At 34.8% G+C, this 26,418-nt stretch overlaps 5 protein-coding genes across 8 annotated transcripts; 3 read left to right on the top strand and 2 right to left on the bottom strand.

Annotated features, from left to right (window-relative positions):
* The first annotated feature begins 2,766 nt into the window (after positions 1–2,766).
* Positions 2,767–4,311, top strand: LOC107894899 (uncharacterized). Its single transcript, XM_041082754.1, has 3 exons — positions 2,767–3,014; positions 3,102–3,154; positions 4,016–4,311. The coding sequence occupies exons 1-3, from the start codon at positions 2,924–2,926 to the stop codon at positions 4,136–4,138; spliced, it is 267 nt and encodes an 88-aa protein (XP_040938688.1). The 5' UTR covers positions 2,767–2,923; the 3' UTR covers positions 4,139–4,311.
* Positions 4,312–6,551: 2,240 nt separating this feature from the next.
* On the top strand, positions 6,552–11,674 carry LOC107893916 (putative disease resistance protein At3g14460). The gene is made up of 2 exons (XM_016819061.2): positions 6,552–11,047; positions 11,134–11,674. The coding sequence occupies exon 1, from the start codon at positions 6,812–6,814 to the stop codon at positions 10,988–10,990; it is 4,179 nt and encodes a 1,392-aa protein (XP_016674550.1). The 5' UTR covers positions 6,552–6,811; the 3' UTR covers positions 10,991–11,047; positions 11,134–11,674.
* A 252-nt stretch (positions 11,675–11,926) lies between these two features.
* LOC107893917 (serine carboxypeptidase-like 40) lies at positions 11,927–15,313 on the bottom strand. The gene is made up of 7 exons (XM_016819063.2): positions 14,728–15,313; positions 13,868–13,975; positions 13,507–13,781; positions 13,149–13,418; positions 12,606–12,817; positions 12,384–12,489; positions 11,927–12,267 (listed from the first exon to the last, which is right to left on the bottom strand). Exons 1-7 carry the CDS (start codon positions 15,104–15,106, stop codon positions 12,109–12,111), a joined length of 1,509 nt encoding a protein of 502 aa, XP_016674552.1. The 5' UTR covers positions 15,107–15,313; the 3' UTR covers positions 11,927–12,108.
* Positions 15,314–18,283: 2,970 nt separating this feature from the next.
* LOC107893918 (agamous-like MADS-box protein AGL15) lies at positions 18,284–22,929 on the bottom strand. 4 transcript variants are annotated; one of them, XM_016819065.2, is made up of 9 exons: positions 22,323–22,928; positions 20,803–20,881; positions 20,418–20,482; positions 20,218–20,317; positions 20,065–20,106; positions 19,534–19,575; positions 19,276–19,448; positions 18,709–18,807; positions 18,355–18,571 (listed from the first exon to the last, which is right to left on the bottom strand). In XM_016819065.2, exons 1-8 carry the CDS (start codon positions 22,502–22,504, stop codon positions 18,723–18,725), a joined length of 768 nt encoding a protein of 255 aa, XP_016674554.1. In that variant the 5' UTR covers positions 22,505–22,928; the 3' UTR covers positions 18,355–18,571; positions 18,709–18,722.
* A 938-nt stretch (positions 22,930–23,867) lies between these two features.
* On the top strand, positions 23,868–24,702 carry LOC107894900 (lactoylglutathione lyase). Its single transcript, XM_016820073.2, has 2 exons — positions 23,868–24,263; positions 24,367–24,702. Exons 1-2 carry the CDS (start codon positions 23,883–23,885, stop codon positions 24,625–24,627), a joined length of 642 nt encoding a protein of 213 aa, XP_016675562.1. The 5' UTR covers positions 23,868–23,882; the 3' UTR covers positions 24,628–24,702.
* The last annotated feature ends 1,716 nt before the right edge of the window (positions 24,703–26,418 follow it).

Raw genomic sequence — 26,418 nt, 5'->3', positions numbered from 1 at the left:
TTACTGAATAAAGGGCCATGAGTATCTTCAATCTTCTCAAGGCCTTCATCGCCAATATCATCCGGAACCTCATCAACAACGGGGTCACTAAAATCTTCAATGTCCTGATCAGAATCTTCACCATTATTGGTCCTTTCTCCGGCGTCTGCCTGTAGGCTTATTATCACCTCTGAATGTATTTGTAGGTGGGGAATGGGGGTAGAGTTGTTAAATGAACTCCCACCATAATTTGGATTTTCAGATATCTGCGATATCCCTCCGCATTCTAACTGGTTTGTCTATTCGACATTAAGATCAAAGTCAAATCCACCATGTTGACTTATTGAACTAACATTCTTAATAGGCTCTAAGCCCGCTAACTCAGAAAATAACTCAACTGGTTGAGGGTTCTCACTCCCAGTCGACCACCATATTTCCATCATAGTGCCCAAGTTATCATCATCTGACAGTTGCATCTCGCAAAATTTCAACGGATCTGTAGAGATTGGAAACTTGTAAAATAATCTGAATGTCGCCCTTCCACAATGGATAGCTATTTTCGCACTGATCTTCCTTTTCATTTCTGCTAGCTTCACATTTTTTTAATCGCAACTCTACTATTTGCCGACCTTGAAATACACAACTAACATCACTTTCTACAATTTCACCATAAAAAAGAATGTACACCAAAAACACCTCGTTATTCATCTTCAATAGAATTTTTGAACTCTCCTACTAAACACAACAATTTCACCATTCTATATATATTAGAAAACTAAGTGGTGGAGCCATAAAGAATGGCTCCACCAAAATAAAATATCAAAGTTTAAATTTTTATATTAAAAAAATAAATTTTAAAGAAAAATTACACTTGTAATAAAGTGGTGAAGCCATTCTAAATGGCTCCACCAAATAAAATGTTATTTTTTAAAAATTTAAATATAATTAAAAAATGTTTGAATAAACAAATATTTAAAAATATTTAAAAATTATAAAAAATAATAAACAAATTAAAAAACGTTTGAATAAACAAATATTATAAAACATTTAAAATATTATAAAATAAATTATAAATAAATTAAAAAAACGTTTTAATAGACAAATATTACAAAACATTTAAAATATTATAAAGCAAATAATAAACAATTTTATAAATAAATTTTAAAAATGTTTGAATAAATAAATATTATAAAACATTTAAAATATTATAAAACAAATAATAAACAATTTTAAAAAATAAAAATTTCAAAAAAAAAAGTTTGAATAAAAAATATTATAAAACATTTAAAATATTATAAAATAAATAATAAACAATTTAAAAAATAATAATAAACAAATAAAGAAAAACAAAAAAAAAGGACAAAAGGTAGATGCGTTGAAATTTGGTAGTGCTAAATTATTTAACTCCACCAGAAAAAGGAAAATTTGTTTAAAGCACCCTCTATTTTTTTTTAAAATCGTAGTATTTCTCTAATATTTATACAGGCTCTACTAAAAAATTGATTTTTTTTATTTCGATTGTTAACGTAGTATGTTTGTGGCACCAAACACTTTGGCTCCACTAACTTATACTATAAATTTTAGGTTATTTACATATTTTATCAAAAAAATAAATCATTTATTTAATTAATTAATTTTTTGAGTTAATTTTATAAAAAAGCCTGCAAGCTCACATCTCCAATCAAGGGTTCTTATGTGAGACTGATTCTCATGTATATGTGAGACGAAAGAGTTAACTAATGTTGTCTCCTGAACATAGGTAAGAATAGATCAATATTATCTTAAGAAGTACTAAAGTGAATTGGAAGCTCATTTCAGACACAAACAACATAAAAAATCTAGCACAATATAGGGAGATGGATAATGCAAAGGGAAGACTCAATCAAGATCTAAGAGAAATGTATAGCTAGGACAGAAAAGGTGTAGATATTCTAATTTTATTCAATTCAGCTTGACATTTTTTTATCTTTTAATTTGATTTGTATTCAAATCAACATTCAAGTAAGATTAAATTTGATATGAAATCTAAAAAAATTTAATATCGTATATTATAAGAAAAAATATTTTAGGACTATATAAATAATATTTTAATCCAAAATATTTTTTTTATTTCAAAATTGAATTGGATAATATCTCAACCGAAAGAAATATTGAGAACGGATCAAAAGTTTTAATAGAATTGAAGTTGTGGGCATAGTCAAGCTTTGTAATAATGATAAATACTTGCACATGCCATTGAGTCCAAATACGAAAGTGCAAGTTAGAAAGATAGAATAAGCAATCTCTTGCTTGATATTAGAGGTAGTTGAAGATGAAATCACTAGCGAATGAGGTCAACTTCTTGCAAATTATTTTATTCACGAACTTTGTTGTATGTTTTAGCAAACCAAGTTATGCCGTTCCAACAGAGGAAAGTCAAGACACAAGGGGTTTCACCCCAAAAGAGTTTAAGCATTGTCATCACATGGTGGAGTGAAACAATACCAATATATCAACATTTTGAATTGTTATTTTGTATTATCGTTAGATTCATCACTTAGTTCGTAATTTTACGTAAATCGATATTATTTTAATTGGTATTATTGAATATTTCCTCGAATTCGAGATTGATTTTATCTCAATGTTATTAAGTCTTACTAGAAACTATTCAGATGTTATTGGAAAATAATTAATTTGAAAAAGAAACCCCTTAAATTTTTAGAGAAGTATTTCAATTGGATGTTAATGGGGAAAATTTTAGCATGAGCTCCAAACTTATATAATCTTTTTAAATAGGAGAAGCCAAGAGGCCCAAAAGGGGGTGGTTTGAGGCTATATAAAATGGGTCAATGGGCCTTTCACTCCAAATGACAAAACCTCAACCTTAGGACGCACCCGCTTAAGAGAAAAAAACAAGCTGTCCGCCCAAAACCCTAACAATCAAGAGAGGTTGAGAGGGAGAAAGATGACGCAGAAAGGAAATCTCTTCAAGGGGCAAAAAAAGCAGAAAACAATCCCTCCCAATCGCCATGGAAAAGTTCCTCACATTCGCAAAGGTTTCTTGTTTACTTATATAACACTCTTAGCTTTTGTTTTTAAAATGTTTTGGTTCTATATTTAAAAAAAAAATCGATTCTTTGCAGGTAAGAGAGTGGTCAAACCATCGAAGATGACAAAAGAGATGGACGCTGATCGAGTAAAGATTCAATTGTCTCTCTTTCCTTGCTCATTTTCTTTGAATCTATTGCTTTTTCTGTTGTTTTGCAGTTTTACGAGCTGTTTGATTGAATTTAATTGAGATTGAATTAGTAGTTGCTTATAGTGCTTTCGTTTAGTCGTCGAGGTTCAATTTGCTAGCTGGGATTTATTTTGTTTTGCTGATTTTAGGTGTATCAGGTCACAATTATTAAATATTAGCAACGATTTTGTGGTTAAATTACCAATCCTATGGCACTCTGGATCAAATTCACTTGTATTAAAGAAAAACTGTGAGCTTGAATTCACCTTGATCTCTCACTTGTTCACTGTGTTTTTGGTTCCTAAGTAGCAAAACTGTTAGCCACTGGAATTGGAAGGTTTTGACAACTATTTGCTTACTTCAGCTTATCTATGGGGCCTTATAATTGTTTCATTTTGATGCTGGATCTACACACTGTATCACTTAAAATCTTTTTAATTTTGCTATGTACATGTGTAGTTCTTTATATCACTTGCTTGACTGAGTGTCCGATTCTTTGCATACATGTAGGTTTGTTATTTAGTCTTTGACTTATGCTGAGCTTAGCCTAAATAGAATATAAGCTGGAGTTTGTTACGAGTATTTGTGTTAGTTGAAGATTTTAAGAATTTAAAGAATATATGGGGGTCATTTGAGCTATATTTTTTTTTCTAATGGAAGACTGGCATTGCACATCATAATTATTGATTCATGAAGCTACATGCAGAGATATATTTTCTTTTCTTTCCATCGGATATACGTGTATTTCTTGGCACTGTGAATAACAGTGACAGAGTTTGTGAACAGTAACGGAGTCTCTTCTTTACTTGATGAGAGCAGGAGTTGACCAAGTTCATAAATCACTGCAATGAGATAAAAGCGGCCACCGTTGCTAACAAGGATGGAGGCCAACTAAGTATTGTGAAGCCACCCCCAGAATCTTCTGGTAATGTGAAGGAATAGTAATGATGCTTTGTCAAATAGGGCTCCAAATTCTAACGCAAGAACCTTCAGCATGGATTAGAGGAGATTTTTTTCCCCAAGTAATGCAACCTAAACCAGCCTTTTTGTTTGAAGATCAATTCTGTTGTGAAATGTGTTTTTGATAAAATATAGTGTTTATCTTTTTGCGCTTCCATGGATAGATATGCTACTAGTTACTATGGATATTTAACTAAAATGCTTGGGTATAATAACTGAATTGAGGATAATAATGAAAGGGAAGTGAACATGTTCAGCTAACAAAGAAGCAAGCAGGCTAGGTCGAGAAATGGGAATGAAGGTGGTATCTCAGGGCTAGTTTAAAATTGCTTCTCAGAAGTACTTTTGGGTCAAAATACACTTTTATGTAAAAGTTAAATTTTTTTACTTCTGCATTTGGTCAAAAAAAAATATTTTTGCAAATCATTTTTTTTTCCCAAAAAGTACTTTTAAAAAGTTCAAAAAACATTTTATTTAGTAATGTTTTTATCTCAAAAGCGTTTTTTATTCCAAAAGTTCATCTGGGAGCAAATATAAACCACTCTTATCATAGGTTTTACAATTAAGCTCAATAATAACTCCTCAGTTACTTTTATTTAAGCCTTAAATTTGAAATCATAATTAGAGGGAAAATACTGGTATTCAGAACTAGAATATGAAGTTAGATTTATATGGAAGTTAAAATGAGGGTTAATATGATTTTTACTTTTGAATTTGGTAATTAAGTTCACTTTTACGTTTTATTCTATTTTGGTACTTGAATTTAACAATGAAGTTTATTTTGACCTATGAATTTAAAAAACTAATAAATTTTTAAGTGATAATACAGTACAATTTTAAAGTGTTATATTTAATGTTTTAATAATCAGACCAATGGTTGAATAAATAAAACTATTAATTTTTTAGTTGACCAACTTTCTTAATTCAATCATCAAACTAACAATAATTAAATTAATTGTTTTAAAAAAATAAATTTTTTTATTCAATTTGTTTAATTATTGATTTTTTTATTTATTTTTAATTTTTACCAATTTCAAATAATTTTCACGACAATTAGTTTAATCTTTTATTCGGACTTTTATATTGGTCAGTTTTTGGTTCACTCGATCTGGTTTTATATTATCAAATTTTGATTAAATCTAAATTTAAATATCAAAATAGATCTAGTTATAAGTCTAAAGATCAAAATAAATAATAATAAGAAAGTATAGATATCAAAGTTTTGAAAAAAAAATTTATATTATCAAGAGTTAAAACCTATATTATCCTTAAACAATACACAAATACGTGAATTTAGTTATTTTTGGTACAACTTGTGATTTTGACTAAACTAAAAGGTTAAAATGCATAAATTTATTAAAATATGTATAAAATAAATTGCTCATAATATCATAGACAAAAGACACCAATAAGGAGATGATGTCGGTGGTCCATTAATTATTATTTAGACAAAAGACACCAATAAGAAGATGATGTCGGTGGTGCACTAATTATTATTTAGTCATTGTTTTTCATTTATTTTGAAGAAATTTTATTTTTTACAAACAATTTTTATTCATTTTTTAAATTATATTATTTTTATTTTATTTTACGAAAGAATATTATAAAACATATGGATTAAATAATAACCAAATATAATATCAATGTCAGTATTTTTGTTGGACTGTCCGAATTTGTTTTCTATTTCCTTTTTCTTGACATATTTCAACTCAGGTTGGGGTTTTAACTAGTTCTTATCCGGAATGAATCTGAAGGCAAATAGTGTTACGGGTAGAGGTCTGCATGGCCGGGCGGCCCGGCCCACCCGAAGTTCCGTCCGAAAAATGAGAGGGTTTGGGTAAAATATAGGTACGAAAAATAGACTTGGATAAAAAATGAGGCATGTTTAGAAAATGGGCCGGGCTTCGGGTAAGTTTTTTGGTCTGGGCCTGGTCCGGCCCGGCCTGATTTTAATATTAAATTATTTTTAAAATTTTTTTATTTTTAATTTTAAGTAACTTTAGTATTTTGACTTTACTCTTTTTGTTGTTTTTAATGTTATTTTGATATTGTAAAACTTTTGTTATTAATATAATTTGGTTCTTAATTTAGTTCTAATTTGTTTCAATTTTTCAATTTTAATATAATTACTTTTTATTATATTTTTAATTTATATATTATTTTAAGAATTATTTTAGTCTTTTTGTTTATTTTTTGTTTTAATATTTATTTTTATGTTTTTAAATGTATTTGATTTATTATATTTTAAAATTTTTTATTTAATAAAAAAAAAGAAAAAAATTAATATAGTCGGGCCGGGCCAGGCCGGGCTCGGGCCTACTTTTTTTAGGGCCGGGTCTGGACAAATTTCTAGACCCATATTTTGGGCCCAAGCCGGGTCCGAGCCTTAAAAATGGGCAGAAATTTTATGGGCCTGACCCGAACCTGGCTTGGCCCGGCCCGGCCCATGCTGTCTTCTTATTAGTCCAAGTATTTGGTTGGACGCAAAAGGCAACTGGACTCTGCACAGTGCACATCTCATTCCTACTCTCTAGTGATCATCACTTGATGTTGTCTGAAGAGTGCATGACTTGATACTTGATGATGATGATGATGATGATATTCAAGACAAAGGAAGCTTAAGATAATCCTCTTCCATTTCTCGATTTCACTCAGATGGAAATTATTGTGTCTGGTGTTACTGATGCTCTGCTCTCTGCTTGCTTCCGCTCCCTCTGTGAAACTCTGTTGTCCCCCGACTTCCGTAAATTCTCACGGGAGGAGCAACTTGTAGCCGAATTGAATAAGTGGCAGAATTTGCTGCTTAAACTGAACGCCTCGCTTGAGGATGCCGAAGAAAAGCAAATCGCAACTCGATCTGTCAAACTTTGGCTCGAGGACTTACAGGATGTTGCCTTTGATGCCGAAGACGTTGTTGACGAACTTGCCACCGAGGCTTTGCGGCGGAAACATATGAAGCACACTCTGTCTTCACCAAGCACCACTAAGGTATGGAACTTCTTTCCGTCTTGTTTCCGTGCTATCAATCCAAATTCTATTAAGTTTGATGCCAAGATGAAGTCCCGAATACAAGAAATTAGTGCAAAGTTTGATGAGTTAGTGGCACGAAAGAATTATTTGAGTTTAGAAGAGATTGGCAGAGGGAGGTCTGAGAAAGTATTTCAGAGTTGCACCACTTCTCTTGTTGACGAGTCTCGTGTTTATGGTAGGAAAAGTGATAAAGATGCCATTGTAAACTTGTTGATAGATGGCAGAGAGATGAGTAAAGGTGATATTGGTGTGGTTTCCATTGTAGGTATGGGAGGAGTAGGTAAAACTACTCTTGCTCAGTTAGTTTATAAGGACGTGAGAATTAAGACTTCATTTGAGTTGAGAGCTTGGGTTTGTGTCTCTGAGGAATTTGATTTGCTGAGGGTGACAAAGACCTTGCTTCATGCTATTGCTTCTGATATTGGCGAGTTAAAGGATTTAAATTCACTTCAAGAGCAGCTAGAGAAGAAGCTGCTGGGAAGAACGTTTTTGATCATTTTAGATGACATGTGGAATGAGAATTATGAACTTTGGGATATTCTATGCAGACCCTTTGCAGCAGGGGCTGCTGGAAGTAAAATACTGGTCACAACTCGGAATGAAAAAGTTGCAGCAGTTGTAGCTAACTGCAGGGGATACGCTTTGAAGGAACTGTCGTATGATGATTGTCTCCCAATATTAACCTCTCATGCTCTTGGAGCCAAAAATTTCGATGAATACCCGAATTTAAGATTGGTTGGCGAGCAAATAGTGAAGAGATGCAAAGGGTTGCCACTTGTGGCTAAGGCCTTGGGAGGTCTGCTTCGCACTAAAGTTAATGAGGGTGAATGGAAGGACATATTGATGAGCAAGATATGGGATTTGCCTGAAGAAAAAAGTGACATAATGCCAGCTCTGAGGCTAAGCTATCTTCATCTTCCTTCCCATTTGAAACGATGCTTTGCTTATTGCGCTATATTTCCAAAGGACTATGAATTTGAAACGGATGAGCTGGTTCAATTGTGGATGGCGGAGGGTTTCTTACAACAACCTAAAGGAGGGACACAAATGGAGGATTTAGGTTTGAAATGTTTTAATGAGTTACTCTCGCGATCATTTTTCCAGCAGTCAAACAGCAGCCAAACACGATTTGTGATGCATGACCTCATAAATGATTTAGCTAAATCTGTTTCTAGAGAAATATGCTTTAATTTTGAGGATATGGATATGCTTAAGAGTGATGAGTTATGCAGAGCTGTTGAAAAGTTTCGCTATTTAGCCTTCACTCGTGAACAGTACATCACAAAAAGATTTGAAGTCCTTTGTCGAATGAAGAAATTAAGAACGTTGATTGCATTACCAACTTGTATGCCTACTTGGGCTGCATGTTGCTATTTAAGTGGTGATGTCTTGCAGAATATGCTGCGTAGGTTGAGATGCTTAAGAGTGCTATCCTTGAGTGGTTATTCCATCACTGAGCTACCCCATTCCATTGGTGATTTCAAGCAATTGCGCTACCTGAATTTGTCTCGCAGTAGAATTAAACAGTTACCTCAATCTGTGGGTTTTCTTCTCAACTTGCAAACCTTGAAATTGCAAGGGTGCGAGGAACTTACCAAGTTGCCACCCGTTATCCAAAATCTGGTGAGACTTCATGTTCTTGATCTTACCGGTACTAGTAATTTACAGGAGATGCCATTTAAGGTTGGAAATTTGAAGAATCTTCAGATTTTGTCCAAATTAATTGTAGGTAAGGGCATTGGATCTGCTGTTAGTGAATTGAGGGGCCTGTTACATCTTAGGGGCGAGCTCTCCATTTTGGGGTTGGAAAATGTTGCAGATTTCCAAGATGTTAGCAATGCATATCTCAAGGACAAGGATGGTTTAACTGAGTTGAATTTGCAATGGAGCGATGAGTCCCTTAACTCCCAAAATGAGGAAGGTCAAATGCACGTTCTTGAAAGGCTGCTACCTCATAAAAATCTGGAGAAGCTGATAATTCGGTTCTATGGTGGTAGAATGTTCCCTTCTTGGTTAGGTGATCCTTCATCGACTAACATAGCGTTCTTAGAACTCTATAACTGCAGAAGGAGCACATCACTTCCATCACTTGGGAGACTGCCCTCACTAAAAAAATTGTCCATAATTGGAATGTATAGATTGCAGAAGGTGGATGCTATGTTTTATGGACACGGTTCCCCATGTATTAAGCCTTTTCCATCACTGGAATTTCTACGGTTTAAGGATATGTTGGAATGGACATACTGGTCTTGTCCTAGTCAAGCTAATGAAGACTTGGAAGAATTTCCTTGTCTCCGTGAGCTGGTGGTAGAGAATTGTCCCAACTTGAGTGGAATGTTACCTCCTCGTTTTCTTTCTCTTGTGAAACTTGTAATTAAGCGTTGCCCAAATTTAAAAGCTTCACCGATGAGTTCCCCGTCTCTTAATGAGTTAAATGTTGAAGATTCCAATGAAGAGTTGCGGGGTAGCATTCTTCAGCATCCTCAAAACGGGGCTGTGCAGTTTCCAGGTTTCAGTTCCAACTGCATTGGATTAACATCATTATGGGAAAAGGGTGCTATTTTGTGGAATATTGCTGCACTTGAGCGTCTGAAAATTAAGGGATGTTCACAGTTTGTGCCATTGGCTGAAAATGAGTGCGTCTTTACATCTCTGAAGGATTTGCAAATTGAGTCATGTCCAAATCTTGCATTCTTTCCCCAGACAGGTTTCCTTCCCAAGTTAAAACATCTTAAGCTCAAAGATTGTCGGGGTCTAAAGTCTCTGCCAAGTGCAATTATGATACTTAATTGTCCTCTCGAAGAATTGGAGATTGAAAGTTGTTCCGCTCTCACATGCTTTCCAAGTGGCAGGCTACCTACCACACTTAGACGTTTAAAAATCAGGTTCTGTCAAGCTCTAATTTCTCTACCAAAGGGACTGATGCAGACTGATAACAGCTCGAGCAGCATATCTCATCTTGAGAACTTGGAGATCATTGATTGTCCTTCTCTCATTTCATTTCCAAAAGGCAAATTTCCCAGCAGCCTTAAAATACTTAAGATATGGAAAGTATTTCATTTGGAACCCCTTTCAGATTGGATGCTGCCCAAAAATTCATCGCTTGAGTTCATTAGTATCATTGATTGCAGGACCATGGAAAGCTTGCCTGAGTGCCTAAACAGTCTCACTCATCTGACGGAATTAAACTTACAAAGCTGTCCTGCTCTAAAATACTTCCCAGAAATGGGCCTGCAACTTCCCAACCTCAGAAAGTTTGAAGTCTGTGAGTGCAGTAGTCTCCAGTCCCTTCCTTATCAGATGCTAAGGCTGACCTCTCTTCAATATCTAACAATTAGTGAGTGCCCTAGTCTTTTGTCCTTTCCAAAAGGTGGCTTGCCTTTGAACCTATTGGCTCTTGTGATCTGGAACTGTAAAAATCTTGAGCAGCCCATCTCAGAGTGGAACCTGCACAATCTAGTCTCTCTTAGGGATTTGACCATTGCTGGTGCACCAGATATGGTTTCCTTTCCAGATGAAATGCGTCCGCTTCCCACAAGTCTAATGTGTATATATATATCAAGCCTTCATAATTTGCAATCTCTGTCTGAGGGGCTCCATAATCTGACCATGATTAAAGAGCTGGAAGTCTGTGATTGTCCTAAGCTTCATCGGTTACCAAAGGCAGGCTTACCTGCAGAACTTGGAAGATTTTGTATCAGGGACTGTCAACTTCTAAAACAACGTTGTTTGAAGGATAAAGGGGCATATTGGCCTATGATAGCTCACATTCCTTGTCTGGAAATAGAAACTCCTGATGATTAATGGTTGGATGTTGTAGTTTGTATTTTTCATTGATAGAATTGCAACAATGTGTCTGCGGTAAGTTGATTTCTGATCCAAGACTGTTGCTATCAACCTAAAGCTTTTCCTTTCAATGATGATGGACTTTCTCTCTTGGCATGCAGGTTGGAAGATTAAGAAGCTGATTGAATTAAATCTACAATCAAGAAGGTTGATCCGAACTTTAAAGAACAAGTGTGGTGATGATGGAAAAAAGTGGTCGAGGGAGGTGAAAAATATGGTGGTTGGAATAATTTCAGAGAGAATTCCAAGGCTCAAAAGGTTCTAAATGAAGCTTCTATCTCTCATTTGTAATCTCACCAAGGAAAGTCACAAAAGAGAATTGAAAGTTGCAAGATTCTAGGTAGGCCGCTGTTTACTTGCTCATGAAGCTCGGAGTTCATCGTTTCTTAGGATCAGAAAGCTCATCCGTGGCTTTCCCATCTCTTTCTAGATTTGTAGAGTTATGGTTCGCATTTTCGACCAAACGGTGTCCTGATTACGCATGGCAACGTGCACTTCAAGAAATTTCAGCTTATAAATAGGTCTTAGTTACTTTAAGTTTAACGTAACAGAAATACTTTGAGAAAGGGTTTCGAGTTTTCATTTAATTCTCTCCTTTTTTGTACTCTTCTTTATTAAAGTGAAATATCCTTTTACCCGTAATTTTTTATTCTCTTTTGATTAGTTTTTTCAAATAAACTTTGTGTGTTCAATATTTTTTATTCCATTTTATTTAAAAAGATATTGCCTGAGCTTACACATCTAGGCCCAGGCATAGGGTTTCATTGAAAACAGGCAGGCAAGGTCAACCTATAGATCAGCAAATGCTAAATTTTGGTAACCTGGTGAAAGCTGTTTCTACTTTGTGACCATACATACGTGTATATGCATATTATAGCTGATGCAATCACCAAATTTTAAAATCCTTTTACTTTATCCTTAAAAAACGAGCATTTCCAGCATTTAATAGTTGTTTGGTTAAGCCCAAAACTAACTGCGATTCATTGAATAATTGAGAAGGAAACAACAATGGGATATAATAAAAAAACTACTTTTCTTAAACCTAATCAAGAAACTAGACAAATGGGGAGAGGAAATCAGATATATCTTGACGTGTCTGGAAGAGGTGTGCCAGCAAGAAAGTGTTTGATCAGTGAAAGTGCCCTCTTTGGTTGGTAGCTTGGCACTTGGTGCCCCGCCCCTCTTACGGTAGCAAGTGTTAAATCTCCCTTGTATACCTGAGTGTACCCTCCAACCTGCCATATAAATAGCAGCAAAGACAAATGTTAATGACTCTGTAAAGGAATCAAGCTCACATTAACAGGAACTAGAGCTGGTCTATGGCAAAACACAAGATTGTAAATTTTTTTACCTCTCCATCAAGGTACCAAGGATGCCACTTAGTTTTAATTGGAAGATTCATCTTCTGGATAGAGTACTTGGTTGAGGTTACTGGTATCCTTCCATCTATATCACCACTGCATTACATGCAACAAAGTCAAAGACATACGTAATATAAGCCTATAACTGAATGTGTTAATTGCGGCATTCTGGTCAATATCTGATTAGTGCAAAATTGATCATTGATCATTACCTAAATATCCACACTCTCAGTCTGTTAGCCATTAACTCCCGTAAAAGGGGAATGACTGTTGATGGGCTATCTCCCCATGTCGTGATGATGTTGCTGCAGGGTTCCCAACCATGGTCGAGTTTTGTTACATCGGCATGGATAGCCTCTTGCACATCAGCCCTGTTTAGATAAGCGTATACGTAATTGTCGCTGCATGGATCAAAATTCACCACCTAGACCAACCACGAAAAAAACTATTTCAGTTATACTACCTGTTGGCTAGATGTAGAAAAGCTTATAAATGCAAATACTGCACTAAAATTAGAAAGGAACCCCTCGGGCTTTTAGGACTAGCAGCTCAGGAGTGATGATGTAGATGCATTTTCTAGCAACTTTGACTTGTCCTTAACCCAAGCTTCTAAATGGTCTAAAAATAAAATTTTGAACTTGGCCGACATGGCCACATATGAACAATAGTTACTCAAAAACCTAATGAGACTGACAGACATATTAGACTGCAAAAGCTTGTTCCAACTGTTGTGTGGGTTGTTTTAGTCAACTTACAGAAGGCTCCTTGGGCTGGACTCTGAGGCTTGAATCGTGGCATAAGGGGGCGTAGATATTGTAAATATCAATGTTGTAAGTATCCCTGTTAACCTCATCAGTGGCTGCCTTGCATTCGGTACTGGACTCCGCGTCCATGTTATTCTCGGATTCAAGATTACAGTATTTTGAAATCCTGTACGCAGTTTCATCTGAAATGAGAGCATGACTCTTAAAGAAGTCATACATTCCTTTAACGTCAGTTTCATCATTGATCACAGCATTCCCAATCTGAAATTCATGTTCAACACAATTAGGCTCGAATATAAAAAAAGAAAAATTGAAAGAGAAGGAAAAGGACAAGCAGACAATGACATACTATGATCCCTTTGAGATTGATAAGGGTGGTGTTAGCCTTTTTGTTGTGTAGGAGAATGGTATGTGCAAGTTGAGGAACATAATGCCCCGCATAGCTTTCACCAGAGATATAAAAATCCCTTTCTTTGTATTCAGGAAACCTCTCCAACCAGTTTATCAAGAACACATAGTTATCAACAGCTGTTTTACTGTCACCACTTTTATCATAATCAGATGTTGTGTTGGAGTATGAAAATCCTACTCCAGCAGGCGACTCCAGAAACAAAACATTTGCAGCTGCATGCAATTATTAAGAAAATAAACTCTTTTTTCCTTTTCCTTTTAATGCCTGAAATGAAACTGAATTGCTAATAAAAGATTACCATGGTTCCATGAGTATCTATTTCTGTAAACTGTTTTTCCATTGCTATGAACACGAAAGGGTCCAATCTCTTCCATTGCCCCGTAGGCTAGAGATGAACACCCGGGCCCTGATCACAATATATATAACAAATATATTCATATTAATCATCAAACTGCTCTTTCACTGTGTTTCATATAAAATAAAGTCAAACTGAAACCTTTTTTTCTTCTTTCTTTCTAAAATGCCAGAGTTTTGAAATCTAGTTTTAATTACAAGCAAAGTGCTTCAGAGCTGATAACAACAGTAAAATCTAATAATTCAAACAGAACATGGCCATCACTTATTCTGCCAACTTGGGGTTCCATAAAAACTGTACTATCATAATAATGAAAAAAAAAGACAACATATGGTAATAATATATATACATGTTGTCATGTAAACATCGATCCGTGTGATATGTTGTTAGAACACTCAACTTTTTATTTAATTCCACAATTAGTAAAACATGCATGCCGAGAAATCCTCCACAGGGACTGCAGTACACGGCCATCCCCGCAAAACTTGGTAGTTAACAGGCCAGGAAGATGTAGATATTACTTTTATAATAGGAACCATGCAATTTTTATTTTTATTTTTATTTTCACATTCCATGATTAATTAATAGTATCCAATGGTTATTAATAATTAGCTCCAACATAAGGAATGTGGCCTCGTTTAAGCAAGGAACTAAAGAGAGTGACAAAGAAAAAGGCAGGTAATTTGATTTAATGGAGACATAAAAATAAGATGTAGGATAAGTTGATAACCAAAAAACTAGATTAATTGAAGAAGAGATGATTGGGGGCTTTAAACAAAATAAAAAGACAATGCAGAGCCTACCTCCATTAAGCCAAAGAAGAAGAGGCAAAGACTCCTTAGAATGGTGGGCCTCAACGAAATAATAGTAAAGTGCACGACCTGCTTTTTTATCAACTGTTACGTACCCACCGTACTGTGAAAATCGGACATGAGGTTGACCAGGCAACTTTGGAATTCTATCTTTCTCTTTCATTTCTTCTTGTCCATGAATCCTGCTCTTGTTTATGTGGTGAATTGCCTTGAAAGGACTCTTATTAAGAACATGACTTCCCTTCATTTTGATCTCGTAAAGATGGCCAAGAGCTTCTGTTTGCTTCTTCCCATGGCTTGGAGCTACCATACATGAAGAAACAATGAGGAAGAAAGCAACAAGGACAACAACATAACATTTCTTCTCCATTGCTTACTTTCTGTTGGAAAGACAAGGACGGGGCTTTCATTGTTTCAGATCCAAATGTGGGTGTTTTTATATCATATCAAATGCCCAAGAATAATTGTTTTAAATGAATAAGATTTCAACAACCAGCAAGGTTTGAGGTTTTTTTTTTTCAAAGAAATAGTAATCTCATCCAAACTACGGCATGATGCTTAGGCAACAATACATACAATCATGTTATGCCATGTGAGGGTAATTACAAAAAAAAATGGTCAATCGATCAATGAACACGGAAGAGCAGCATGATTGAAACTTGTTCACATGATTAAGTTGAATAAATGTGATCCACAATAAAAACTAATTAAATAATAATCTATTGGTAATTGCAATTTTAGTTAAGCACCCTCTACAAAAATTAATATAGGTTAATTTGGGTTACAATTTGTAGATATGATTTGCTTTATTTTATTTATTAATTAATTTACACAGTAAAAGGAAATAGAGAGAGAATTCTAGGTAGATGAAGAATATAATTATAAATGAGACAAAATGTAAATTAAAGCCTGCATATATTCTTTTATTATAAAGTAATAGATGTTATACAGTACAAATATAATAGTAATTAATTTTGATATTTATGTGATGGCACGATGATTAAGAGTGTTCACTATATCAAGTGTGTCTTGGATTCAAGTTACAGTAATCGTATTTATTGTTCAAATTTTTTACTTTATTATTGTAATTCAGTACAAAATATATATATTCTTCTCTTTTTATATTGTTACTAGGAAACTTGAGATTTTATCTAATTACTTCTCTAACTTTGCTAATTGTTGTTCTTATAATATGCAAAACAAAAGTGAGTAGGCAGTAGCAATAAGGGCATGAAATTGCAGCATCCGCTGAAACTCCCTCTCTACAATCGCAGCTCCTCTTTGTACAGCTACACGCCGTCCTATTTAGGGATCACAACGTGGTAGGGCAGCCGATATGATCCTGACTTAGAAAAATAATTTTGCTTGTTTTTCTTTTGAAACATATAAAATTTAATTTTTTTTGAGTTTAGACTTAAAACTCAATATATTTATTTATTAAAAGTTAAGAGTATTTTTATAAATATCTCACAACGGAATGGAACGAATTTACCTAAAATCCGACCCACCTCGAGCCCAGATTTTCAAAAAGAAAAATCCGGATGAACTCGAAATTAGTCAGATTCGCTGGTACTACTTCAAATCCTTCTTGCCAATTGCCCACTTGCAATATTGTTCAGACTTGCTTTGTTTTGTTTTTGTATTTGATTCATACCCATGATCCAATTTGGAGTTTTCTTAAATCCAAACTGTCCTAAAACCTATCCAGTGTGTCTACAATGACCATCCCCACCTCATAGAAACAATACCAAGCAATATTCATATGTCAATCTAAGCTAACAATTGGTTTGATTCGATTAATATCTTCGGAAATGGGCTAAAGGATTGTTCCCATATACGAGTGAAAAAATAGAGCAGACTCAGGAGTGTAGCCACTCATCCGTACCATGTTATTGGGCTGCCTTCACTCCATGGAAATTCAATTTGAATCCTATTCTAAAGCCTTTTTCAGATCAGAAGCTTCAACATGGGTCAATATGGGCCTTCTTTAACCAATCACAACCATCTTTTAGCCGACGAACACCATAATATAAAATCATAAGGAGAAGCCGGATATGCAGAAAAGCGCATCTCAGAAGCATACTTGATAGCGCCGGCACTGCACTTTCCTCCATCCTTCCAGCCTCAGCCAGGATTGCTTCCAACCCCAAAAGCCGCGTTGGATAAAAATTTATATTTATTGAACTCTAAGCACATTGATTACGCCGTCGCCAAAATTGATACCTCCTCCTTCTTGGGTTCGAATTTTCAATGGTACAGAAAGCAGTGCAGCACACGCCTCTTCTGTCCAGCTAAAGCAATTAAGCAAAACCCCTTCTCTTGCGGTAATAAATAAAAGCTTACCACCCTCTTAGCTCATCAGTCAAGTTGTTTTTGTATTAGGCAATGCTACTTTTGGTTGAAAAGCTTACCAAATTATACTCCAAGCTGGAGAACCACCACCGACAATCAGAGGTAGATGTTTTGTCAGCTGCTCTACGGGCTTTTCGATCTGATGTTTCCAATTGCCTTGAATTTAAAACCTGGATCAGAAATCTCGTCCTTCTTATGGATTCAACAATGTTATGAGCTCCTATCACTTATCAACACCACATTGGCAAAGCTAGTTGTGGACATAGGCTACCCCGTCAACCGCTGGGAAGTTATTTCTCTTCACCAGTATCTCAATTACAGCTTCCATTTGCTGGAGCTTCTAAACTCTGTTAGTTCCTCTCTTTCTCATCTGACGCACGCTCGCCTTTCCTTTGCTCTCGCTCTCACCCTCCTCCAGAATTCACCTTCTTTGGCGATCAAGCATCTCAAAGCAGTTCAGCCTCAAGGTTCAAGCAAGGACTATAGAGGACAGCAAGACAGGGAAGACGGTGACAAGTACAACAACTTCAGCTCCTGCCCCTGGAAGGAAAAGCTAGTAGTCAAGCTTTAATGGCAATAAAGAATATTGGCTTTTGGGTATGTGGCGTTGTTTTGGCTACCTTGTCGGAGAGGCTAAACCATACTTGGAGATCAAGCAATTGATTGCCACCTCCAATAGTGCTTCGTTAAACCTAGTAGATTCATGTATTTATGACGTTATAGTAGAGAAAGGTGAGATACTGAGAGAGGTTATGGAGCTTAATAATGCAGCAGCTTCCCTAGCATCAGCCATGGTCTCTGGGAAAAGCAGTGATGCGGCCAAGGATTTGGAGACAAGGTTGGGTGTTTTGGGGAAGCAGCAGGAAGCTTTGGAGAAGCAGGTCCATTATTTGTTCTCCAAAGTATTCGCAGCCCGAAAAGAACTGCTTCTTAGTGTTCGACAATGCAAGAAATAACCTCAATTTCTGATCAACTTTTAAATGGTTTTTTGGACAACATTCGTTTGATGACAGTAATTGTATTTGTATTTGCAAAACTAACCACGGAAATAGAACTGCATCATGTCAGTTTCAAGTTTTGAATTGTCTATATTCAAATTTTAACAAACCAAAGTATTTTAGTATCATTCAAATTTTAACTGAATCTAGGATTCAGTTTGCGACCGGCTAATGAATTGATGTCTTGCAATCAAGTATCACAAAACTTGCGGGGAATCAAGGAAAATTTTACAACTTTCTAAGTAGCAGAAAGAAGAAAAAAAAGATATGTCAACAACAAGATTTACTCAGTCACCAAATGAAACATGAACTGCAACCTCACTAATTTAATAGGTAAAGAAAGTTGCAAGGGAAAGCAAAGCTACGCCCCAAAAAAAAAAAGAAAAAAAAAAAAGTAAAGCATATTTTTGCAATACCCTCACCCTTTTTCCCAATAACTGTCACGACTAAACTATATCCATCAGCAGAAAACTTAGCTCTTCATCCTGCAAAGAAACATCTATACTTTCACTGTGTTGCCTTCATTGATTTGGACAACTGGTGCTTTGAGAAACTACCAAACTAGACTCAACTGTACCATATCTCAGTTTCTGCCATCCCCTATTGAAGGCAAAGCAAATACCTTGAAGGAAAGGGTCACAGCAGCCCCAACTGGCTCTCTGACTCATTGGAGTGGCTTTCTATTTCAGGTTTCTTTCTCTTGTGATAATCACTTGGCAACCTGATAAGTATATAGAGAGAGCATATGTGAGACCTGACAAAATATTAAAAAAAGAAAAAGAAAAAATTTGGCCATAATAGCATAATGAGAACTTCATTTTGGCCTGCAAGGGCAACAGAGATGAAGAACTGAATGAAGTATTGATTAGTTCTACTATTTCTGATGCTGTTGAAGGCCTTGAAGTAGTGGGTAGAATTACATTAATGTAGCCAGAGTAAATCATTTGTCAAGATAAGCCAACAAGGGTAAATCACTTAAAAGGGACCAAAGGAAGCAGTGTCACTGTTATAGGATTCTGCCTTTTACAAGGGTGGTCGGAAGTTTTTGAAATGAGTGTAGAATTAAGTTCAAAGCCAAAGACACAACCTTGATTTATCCTTTCTAACAAAAAATGATTAAATATAAAAAAAATTAGTCAAGTTGGGGCATTTCCAGAGCAGACTAACCAAAATATGAAAAAATACATACCCCAAATACAAGGTAGTGTCTGAATCTCCCTTTTCAACAGTGCAATTACAGGTCAAATCTGGACTGGGAATGCTGTGGCTCATGAGAGAATTCTTCCTTTCAACAGGATAGCATTCAAGATAGGGTTGGATCGGGTGATCAGTTGTTGGAAAGAAACCTCGTAGCTCCTCAACCTGCATGGGTAGACAAATAAAACAAGTTGTCTGTTAACCAAATCATAATAAGATACTCAGTTTTATCAAGAAAAACATAACCTGCCTGTCTGCGTAAAGTTTCATTCTCAAGCATAGCTCGCTGCTCCTGCAAACAGAAAGTAAAATGAATTAATTACCTCAAAGTCAAAGGTATTTTTTTTCCCTTATTGTTCTTTTTTTAGATCATGTGACCTCCTTGACATAACAAGAAATATGCATGAGAAACTTGAACCTTATGGAATCTCTAGGTGCAATATTTCACATGTCAAATGACTTCCCATACGATTTCCATTTCCCACCATTTTCAATCTACTACACTTAGTTGCTAGCTAATCTTACTTTCAAGCGTTTATAACCAATCTGTTGAAAGTTATTGAGACCTCACCTCCACCGGTCAAGTCTAACCAAACGTAATTCTAGTTTGTGACATGTCTCCTTATCAAGATGCTTTATTTCCTATCAAAATTATCTTATTATTGGAGACAAAGATAACTGTAACATTCATCTTCTTTTTTCAAGATGCACTTTTAGACAAAAGAACGACACTGGCAAAACAAAGTACAAAACTATGACATGCAGGTAGAACCAAGCATACCTGTAATCTTGATTGCTCTAATTGTTGCATGAGCAATTGTTCCTGCAATGGTATGATTCCTATTAAGGCCTCAAGTTAAATAATTATTTCTAGAAATAAGAATCCTAATTTAAGCTAAGAGATTAGATGAGCTTGGACAAAATGTCATTCAACCTTCTTCTCCTTCACTGATAACAACCCTTCATTAAGTTGCTGTTCTAGGAGCTGAAGCTCTTTCAGGCTCATGCTGGTCAAGTTCTTACCCAGCAGCTGTCTATAAAATCAGAACAAGAATTAGTTCAAGGGAAAGTAAAAAGTCTGCATTGGAGAAGAATGTAATACATCAACCATATCTGACAATTAAGATGGCATACAACTGTTTCATTTGTAGCTTCGCTATTTCATCCTTCAGATGGTCTGCCTCCTTAGAGTCTTGCTTCTGAAAACAAAAGTGTACTTGATATCATCCAAATGTATACTTTCAGTGTACGACATTGTAAGGAAAAATAAATGAAACAGAAACATATTCGGGAAATAACCTTTTGTCAAGGAATAACATGTTTTACCATTAGCAAATTTATGTTTCAACTGGTAGTACACACATGTCATGCATGCTAAAATCTAAATTAGGTTCTAACTATTATCTTGAGGTTCAACATAAAGCCAAAAATGCAGAAGAAGAAATTGAAATATATTGTTTCAATGGAAAAGCAAAGCCAGATTTGTGAATGTATTATGTAAGCAAAAATTGCTGATCACCTCTGCTTTATGTTCCACTTGAGCAATCTCTGGAGAACCTTGAGCAGACTTGTATCTAGAAATTGTTTTATTCATGCTGCTAAAATGAACAAATGATTAAGACAATACTCTTTCACAGAGAGAAATTAGGCACATATTCTTTCTATTAGAACATTTAGCTCACTTCAATATTATAGCATGCAGAAACAAGGAGCAACCTCAATATGCTAGAATACACAATGCTAGGCACCTCTCCCTGCAATTCTAAGCTTATGAGGTTTTGTACTTATTCTGTCTCTCTATCAGATACACGTTCCTATAATTCTGATTTCCTCTATCAATTACATACATTCCAATATTTGTGGTTTCCTCCAAAATAAATTTTCTTGCTGCAAATCTTTGCATTTTATACATGTTTCCAGCCATCCCAGCACTTCATTCTCTTTAGTTTACCACTCCTTACCTACAATCGCTTCCATTTTTGTACAATCTGTAGCTGTTTCTAACTTAAACTCTCAATCACATAAAATTAGATTATGGACCTATCAACCCACAGAAACAAACTATTCTTACGAAAGCAGAGCATCTCACATCTCCTACAGCAGGAGTGCCACCAGTATCTCACCAATACTTCAAAATATAGTACCATCCAAAAGATAAATCAATCGTTTTTACATCAATTGAAACCAAGTTTCTAATGAAACTCTAGTGAGAAACTCGGATAGGATATGAAAAGAATATAGCTTTTCAATTGAAGTAGGTATAAACACAAGCAAACAAATATTGAGAATTTGAGAATAATTCTATCTTTGCAAATCCAAACAATAAAATATTATATAGCAGAGAAATTTTTTTTTAAGGAAAAAAAGAAGCCCCAAGAAATTTTCAAATTTTCATGGACGTATGCTATCCAAAAAAACATGGAACAATTTAAGAGACAAAAGATAACATACACAGTACAAAAGTTATTTGCCATCAAACATTTTTCTATTACCAAAAAGTTTCTGCTGAAGTCAATATAAATCGACCAAAAATTAGCCTTTTCTTCCCTTGTTAATAAAAGTAATTGTTCTCCTCCATTAAAAAGAAGTTAATGTAGCAATTTTTGAAAAAGAGCCGGGGAAGATCGGTAGGGGTGTAGTTCATAATAGAATGACAGAAAACAGACCAGACATCAAAATTATCAGCAGATAAAATCCAAACAAACATGCAAGAATACAAACAAAAATTCTTAAGACCCACCTAATCCCTCTAAAGTTCATAGTCGATGATCCTGGTAAACAACATTCTGATCATCAAAATAAATAAAAGTTACCCTTAGCCTGTTCTATTAAAAAAAAAAGGAAAAGAGTCACTCTTTAGTTCTCAACCAAAAAAACAAAAAAAACAAAAAAGATAGAAAAACAAGGAAGGCCAATAAAGTTCATGGATGATACATAGAAAATTCTCAGAAATAATCAAGGGGAAAAAAATTGTTCATGCAATGATAGAAAAAAGAAGAGGAGGTTTTTGTTGAAGATAAAAAGTTGTGAATTGCATACCCAGAGCTGGAAAACTCAAAGAGCTTGCCGGTATTGGAGAAAATGATGACAGCAACCTCAGCATCACAGAGAATGGCGAGTTCCTTAGCCTTCTTGAGCAAGCCAGCACGTCTCTTGGAGAATGTGACTTGCCTGCTATTAGCATTCTCTATTCTCTTAATCTCTATTTTCCCCCTACCCATATCTCTCACAAGTTGGCTTCTCTGGCAACCCCCAAAACCCAGAAAACAAGAATAAGCAGGTAAATCAATCTTTGATGAAAACAAAACAAAGAGCAACAACTATTTTCATAGGAATTTGAATAAATATATGATTTGTTTATTAAGAGAAAGGAACTTAATTTGGAAAAAACTTGGAAAAAGAAAGGATTGCTAAATATGGAGAATGGGGTTGGGGAGATAAAAAAAGGGTAGGCGTTTTGGAGACTGGAAAGGAAACGGCAAAGTTTGCTTGCATGGCTGATCCCTCTGCCTCTGCATTCAATTTAGAGAGTTTGCTTTGCTTTTGCATGATTCCTTTGCCACATTTGGAGAGTTTATTTGGTGCCCATCGGGTCTACCTGTGGGCCCCACCCCATCCCTTCCTGGTGGATCCCACTTTAGGAGTTTCAGATTTCCCTCTCCCTCTCCTTTTTATTTTTATTTTTATTTTTATTATTTTGATAAAATATATATAATAAAATTAAATGATTAAAAAAAAAGAAAAAAAAAGGGAGCCTCCTCTGGCTCTTTGCTCTTCTCTTTTGCTTGCTGGGTGTTTGTAGGGTCCACCAAAGAAGGCTTGTTTTTGAGCTAGATTTTAGATAATAAAGGAAATGGAAATGGAAGTGCTAAAATTGGAGAGGGAATCGCCTAACATTTTATTTATTTATATACTAAGCATAATAGACCCCTATTTTTAATGGGTAATTGCTAGATTTGGCAGCTCTTGGCGTCGGTTGCTATATTGACTGATGCCCTGCTTCCTAATATTGGAGATGGGTGGGTTAAGTTGAAAATGGCTTTCTCATGCCATGCCATTCTACATTTAGTACTATTTATTTAATACCAGCTACATTTGGTAAACCATTGTTTACTGAGGGGTATTTGCTATAAATGCAATCCAATGCAATGCACTTATTGAGTTTCCAAATCTTCTCTTCTACTTACATTATAAGGCCATTTGTTTTTGGTAAAACCCTTTTAACCCTCTTACTGGATTTGGGATAGAGAAGGTTGCTCACTGTTTCCACTCTTTACTTTTCCGTCGGACGAGTTGCAATACAAAATAATTTTCAAAGCTTAAAATTGATGATAAATGATTTGCTTGCTGCACTTGAATTTTATTACAAATGGTTTGGATTTGGTAAACGCGCACACACCAAACCATTTGCTAATTTTTAAATTTAATTTTGAAATCAACAAAAAGCCTATTGGGCTAAAAACGCTGGAGGAATCTTGTTTGTTATTAGTTTGGGCTTTCATAGATCGCATCGGTTACGTACCAGACATTGACATAGAGGCATAGTGCAGGCGTCACCTGCAGCTGTTCACACGTACAGTACACATTCGTTTCTACTTCATGGTTACACCACGTGTATCCGCCGTTACCCAGGCGCCATTTTATTTAATACCCCCATTGGGCCGAAAGGTCCAACAGTTGCCGCGCTCAAGCCAGGGGAGGAAAATGGAAGAAGGAAAAGAAGAGAGCGGTGCAGCAGCACCTCCTCTATTGGCACTGAATCATGTGTCTAGGCTGTGTAGAAACGTGAAGAAGTCTATTGATTTCTATACCAAGGTTCTTGGTTTTGTGTTAGTTGAAAGACCTCGAGCTTTAGACTTTGATGGTGCTTGGTTGTTCAATTATGGGGTAGGGATTCACTTGGTGCAGTCCAAGGACGACGATAAGTTGCCTTCCGACACCCACCATTTGGATCCCATGGACAACCATATTTCTTTCCAGGTTTACTTACATTCTAACTGCTGCTAGTTTTTGTCCTTGGAATCTATATATATATATTGTGTAATTTAAAATTTTAATTAAACCATATTGGCATGTATGGCAGTGTGAAGATATGGAAGAAATGGAGCAAAGATTGAAAGAGTTCAACACCGAGTACATAAAGAGGACAATGGAGGACGAAAGTGGAACTAAGATCGACCAGCTGTTTTTCAACGACCCAGATGGATTCATGGTTGAAATATGTAATTGCGAGAATCTTAAGCTTGTTCCTGCTGGATCTATGGGAAGGATAAAGCTTCCATTTGATCGTCACAATCCGCCGCTGGATTTGGATGTAAATTCCAACCCCAGCTACTCATATTAATTAATTACGAATACATCGTCCAGTAATTGTAATTTAATTGCAGCTTTAATACCAGATTGTTTCTTTCCTTTTCCACTACTTGCTACTTAACTACTTATTCTTCAATTATGACTATTGCAAGTAATTAAGCAGTGTCAAATCTAAGTCATTTAAATGGTGACTTGTTTAGCCTTTTTTTCTCATATATTACAGTATTTATTGTTATTTTTATTTTTATACTAACTGTAATTAAAGGTATCATCGTCCAAAAAGACTCTTGATTTGTTAATGTATGCGTATGCATCATATAATTCCTTTTCTATAACCTATTCATGTTAAATCATTTGTAGTGATTTAGTTTTTTTAAGCATATTTAATAATTCAAAATAAAAAAAAATTAAGTTAAAATTTTCATTATTAACTTTTTCAATGAAAAATTGTGGAAAATTATAATAGATTAAGTGTTTTATTTAATATAATTTTTTTAATTCTTTATATTTTATTTTATTTCTTTTAATATTATTTTTTAAAAATTTTAAAAATTATATTAATCAAACAATTTAATCATATTTTATATTTAGTTTAAAAAATATATCAAATATAATTCACAAGTTAAATTTACTATCTAATATTTTAATATTTAAATTTTCAATACTTAATTTCTTTTAGTTTATCAAACAACACTTAAGTCTTAAATCAAAGGTATAATAATTTATTTGACTCATTAGACTTTATAAAAAAAGTTATTTTACTCATTCATTTAATTTTTCATTTATCGTTAAACTTGTATTGTTTGTCAAACCACTCCAAAATGAATATCAAATCACTCCAAAATGGATAAAAAAATTGATATTTATTAGTTTTACTAACATGTCAATTATGTGACAGTCTACTTATATGCCACGTTAGTAATTAATTATTTTTTAATAATTTTTGTTTTTAAAAATAGTTTTATTATATTTCAAAAATTTTTAAAATTTAAAAAAGTAATTAATTGATGACGTGAAAATTTAGTTGTATGTCATATAAACAAAGTTAATATACATTAAATTTTTCACTTATTTTAAAATGATTTGATAAATAACATTAAAAAAATAACTAAAATCATTTTTTTATATAAAATTAAAGTGCTAAATGAATTATTATGTTTAAATAAAAAAACGTGAGAAGAGATTAAGAAATTGGGACTCCGAATACGTATTTTAAGTGTGCCTCTACAATTATTTTTAATTATTATTCATTGAATAAGAACATCTTTGAATTTTGCTCGAAGATTCATCCCATTTTCATATACCATATGATATTAAAGTTTCGATCCACGTGGTCTTAATAGCAAACGTCTGCCTTGATTGAGGTCTACGCGTGGGACGTTGGTTAGTTTAAGTTATTCATAATGATTGAAACTATAATGTTTCAATTTTAAGTAATTGCTATTTTAAATAAGTCAATGTATGATTTAAATATAAGTTTTCTATCTAACATTTTTCCTTTTCTCTTAATAAGGTGAATAATGGCTCACGAGATGGTGAGTTGGGGGAGACAGTGTGAAATCCCGAGATACTTGGTGGAAGAAGCCCCTCCAGAAGTTAAGGCTATCATCTCAAATGAGCTACAAAGGTAAGATGGGGTTTTTGTTCTGAATCCGGAGGGTATGGTCTCTAATTTCAAGAGAAACTTCGAGCAGCTCAGTGAATCGGAGGAGTGGGGAAATGAAGAGAGAACTAATCGAGAAATCTAAGGGATTTCCACTCCCACATATGGATTTTCCGGTGCATCAGAGCAAATGAAATGAATGGGTAGACTAAAGGTCTT

The sequence above is a fragment of the Gossypium hirsutum genome, chromosome A12, assembly GCF_007990345.1.
Source record: "Gossypium hirsutum isolate 1008001.06 chromosome A12, Gossypium_hirsutum_v2.1, whole genome shotgun sequence".
In the NCBI taxonomy this organism is placed as follows: Eukaryota; Viridiplantae; Streptophyta; class Magnoliopsida; order Malvales; family Malvaceae; genus Gossypium; species Gossypium hirsutum.
This window is presented reverse-complemented; position numbering and strand designations above follow the sequence as displayed.

Coding starts and splice junctions, on each gene's coding strand:
- LOC107894899 (XM_041082754.1), top strand. CDS start 2,924: ATGACGCAGAAAGGAAATCTCTTCAAGGGGCAAAAAAAGCAGAAAACA. Junction 3,015..3,101: donor AGTTCCTCACATTCGCAAAG/GTTTCTTGTTTA, acceptor GATTCTTTGCAG/GTAAGAGAGTGGTCAAACCA. Junction 3,155..4,015: donor AAGAGATGGACGCTGATCGA/GTAAAGATTCAA, acceptor TGATGAGAGCAG/GAGTTGACCAAGTTCATAAA.
- LOC107893916 (XM_016819061.2), top strand. CDS start 6,812: ATGGAAATTATTGTGTCTGGTGTTACTGATGCTCTGCTCTCTGCTTGC.
- LOC107893917 (XM_016819063.2), bottom strand. CDS start 15,106: ATGGAGAAGAAATGTTATGTTGTTGTCCTTGTTGCTTTCTTCCTCATT. Junction 12,818..13,148: donor TCCAGCCCAAGGAGCCTTCT/GTAAGTTGACTA, acceptor TGGTTGGTCTAG/GTGGTGAATTTTGATCCATG. Junction 12,268..12,383: donor CTTGGTACCTTGATGGAGAG/GTAAAAAAATTT, acceptor TTTATATGGCAG/GTTGGAGGGTACACTCAGGT.
- LOC107893918 (XM_016819065.2), bottom strand. CDS start 22,504: ATGGGTAGGGGGAAAATAGAGATTAAGAGAATAGAGAATGCTAATAGC. Junction 20,107..20,217: donor TATCAGTGAAGGAGAAGAAG/GTTGAATGACAT, acceptor ATACCATTGCAG/GAACAATTGCTCATGCAACA. Junction 18,808..19,275: donor GACACTACCTTGTATTTGGG/GTATGTATTTTT, acceptor TATACTTATCAG/GTTGCCAAGTGATTATCACA.
- LOC107894900 (XM_016820073.2), top strand. CDS start 23,883: ATGGTTACACCACGTGTATCCGCCGTTACCCAGGCGCCATTTTATTTA. Junction 24,264..24,366: donor ACAACCATATTTCTTTCCAG/GTTTACTTACAT, acceptor CATGTATGGCAG/TGTGAAGATATGGAAGAAAT.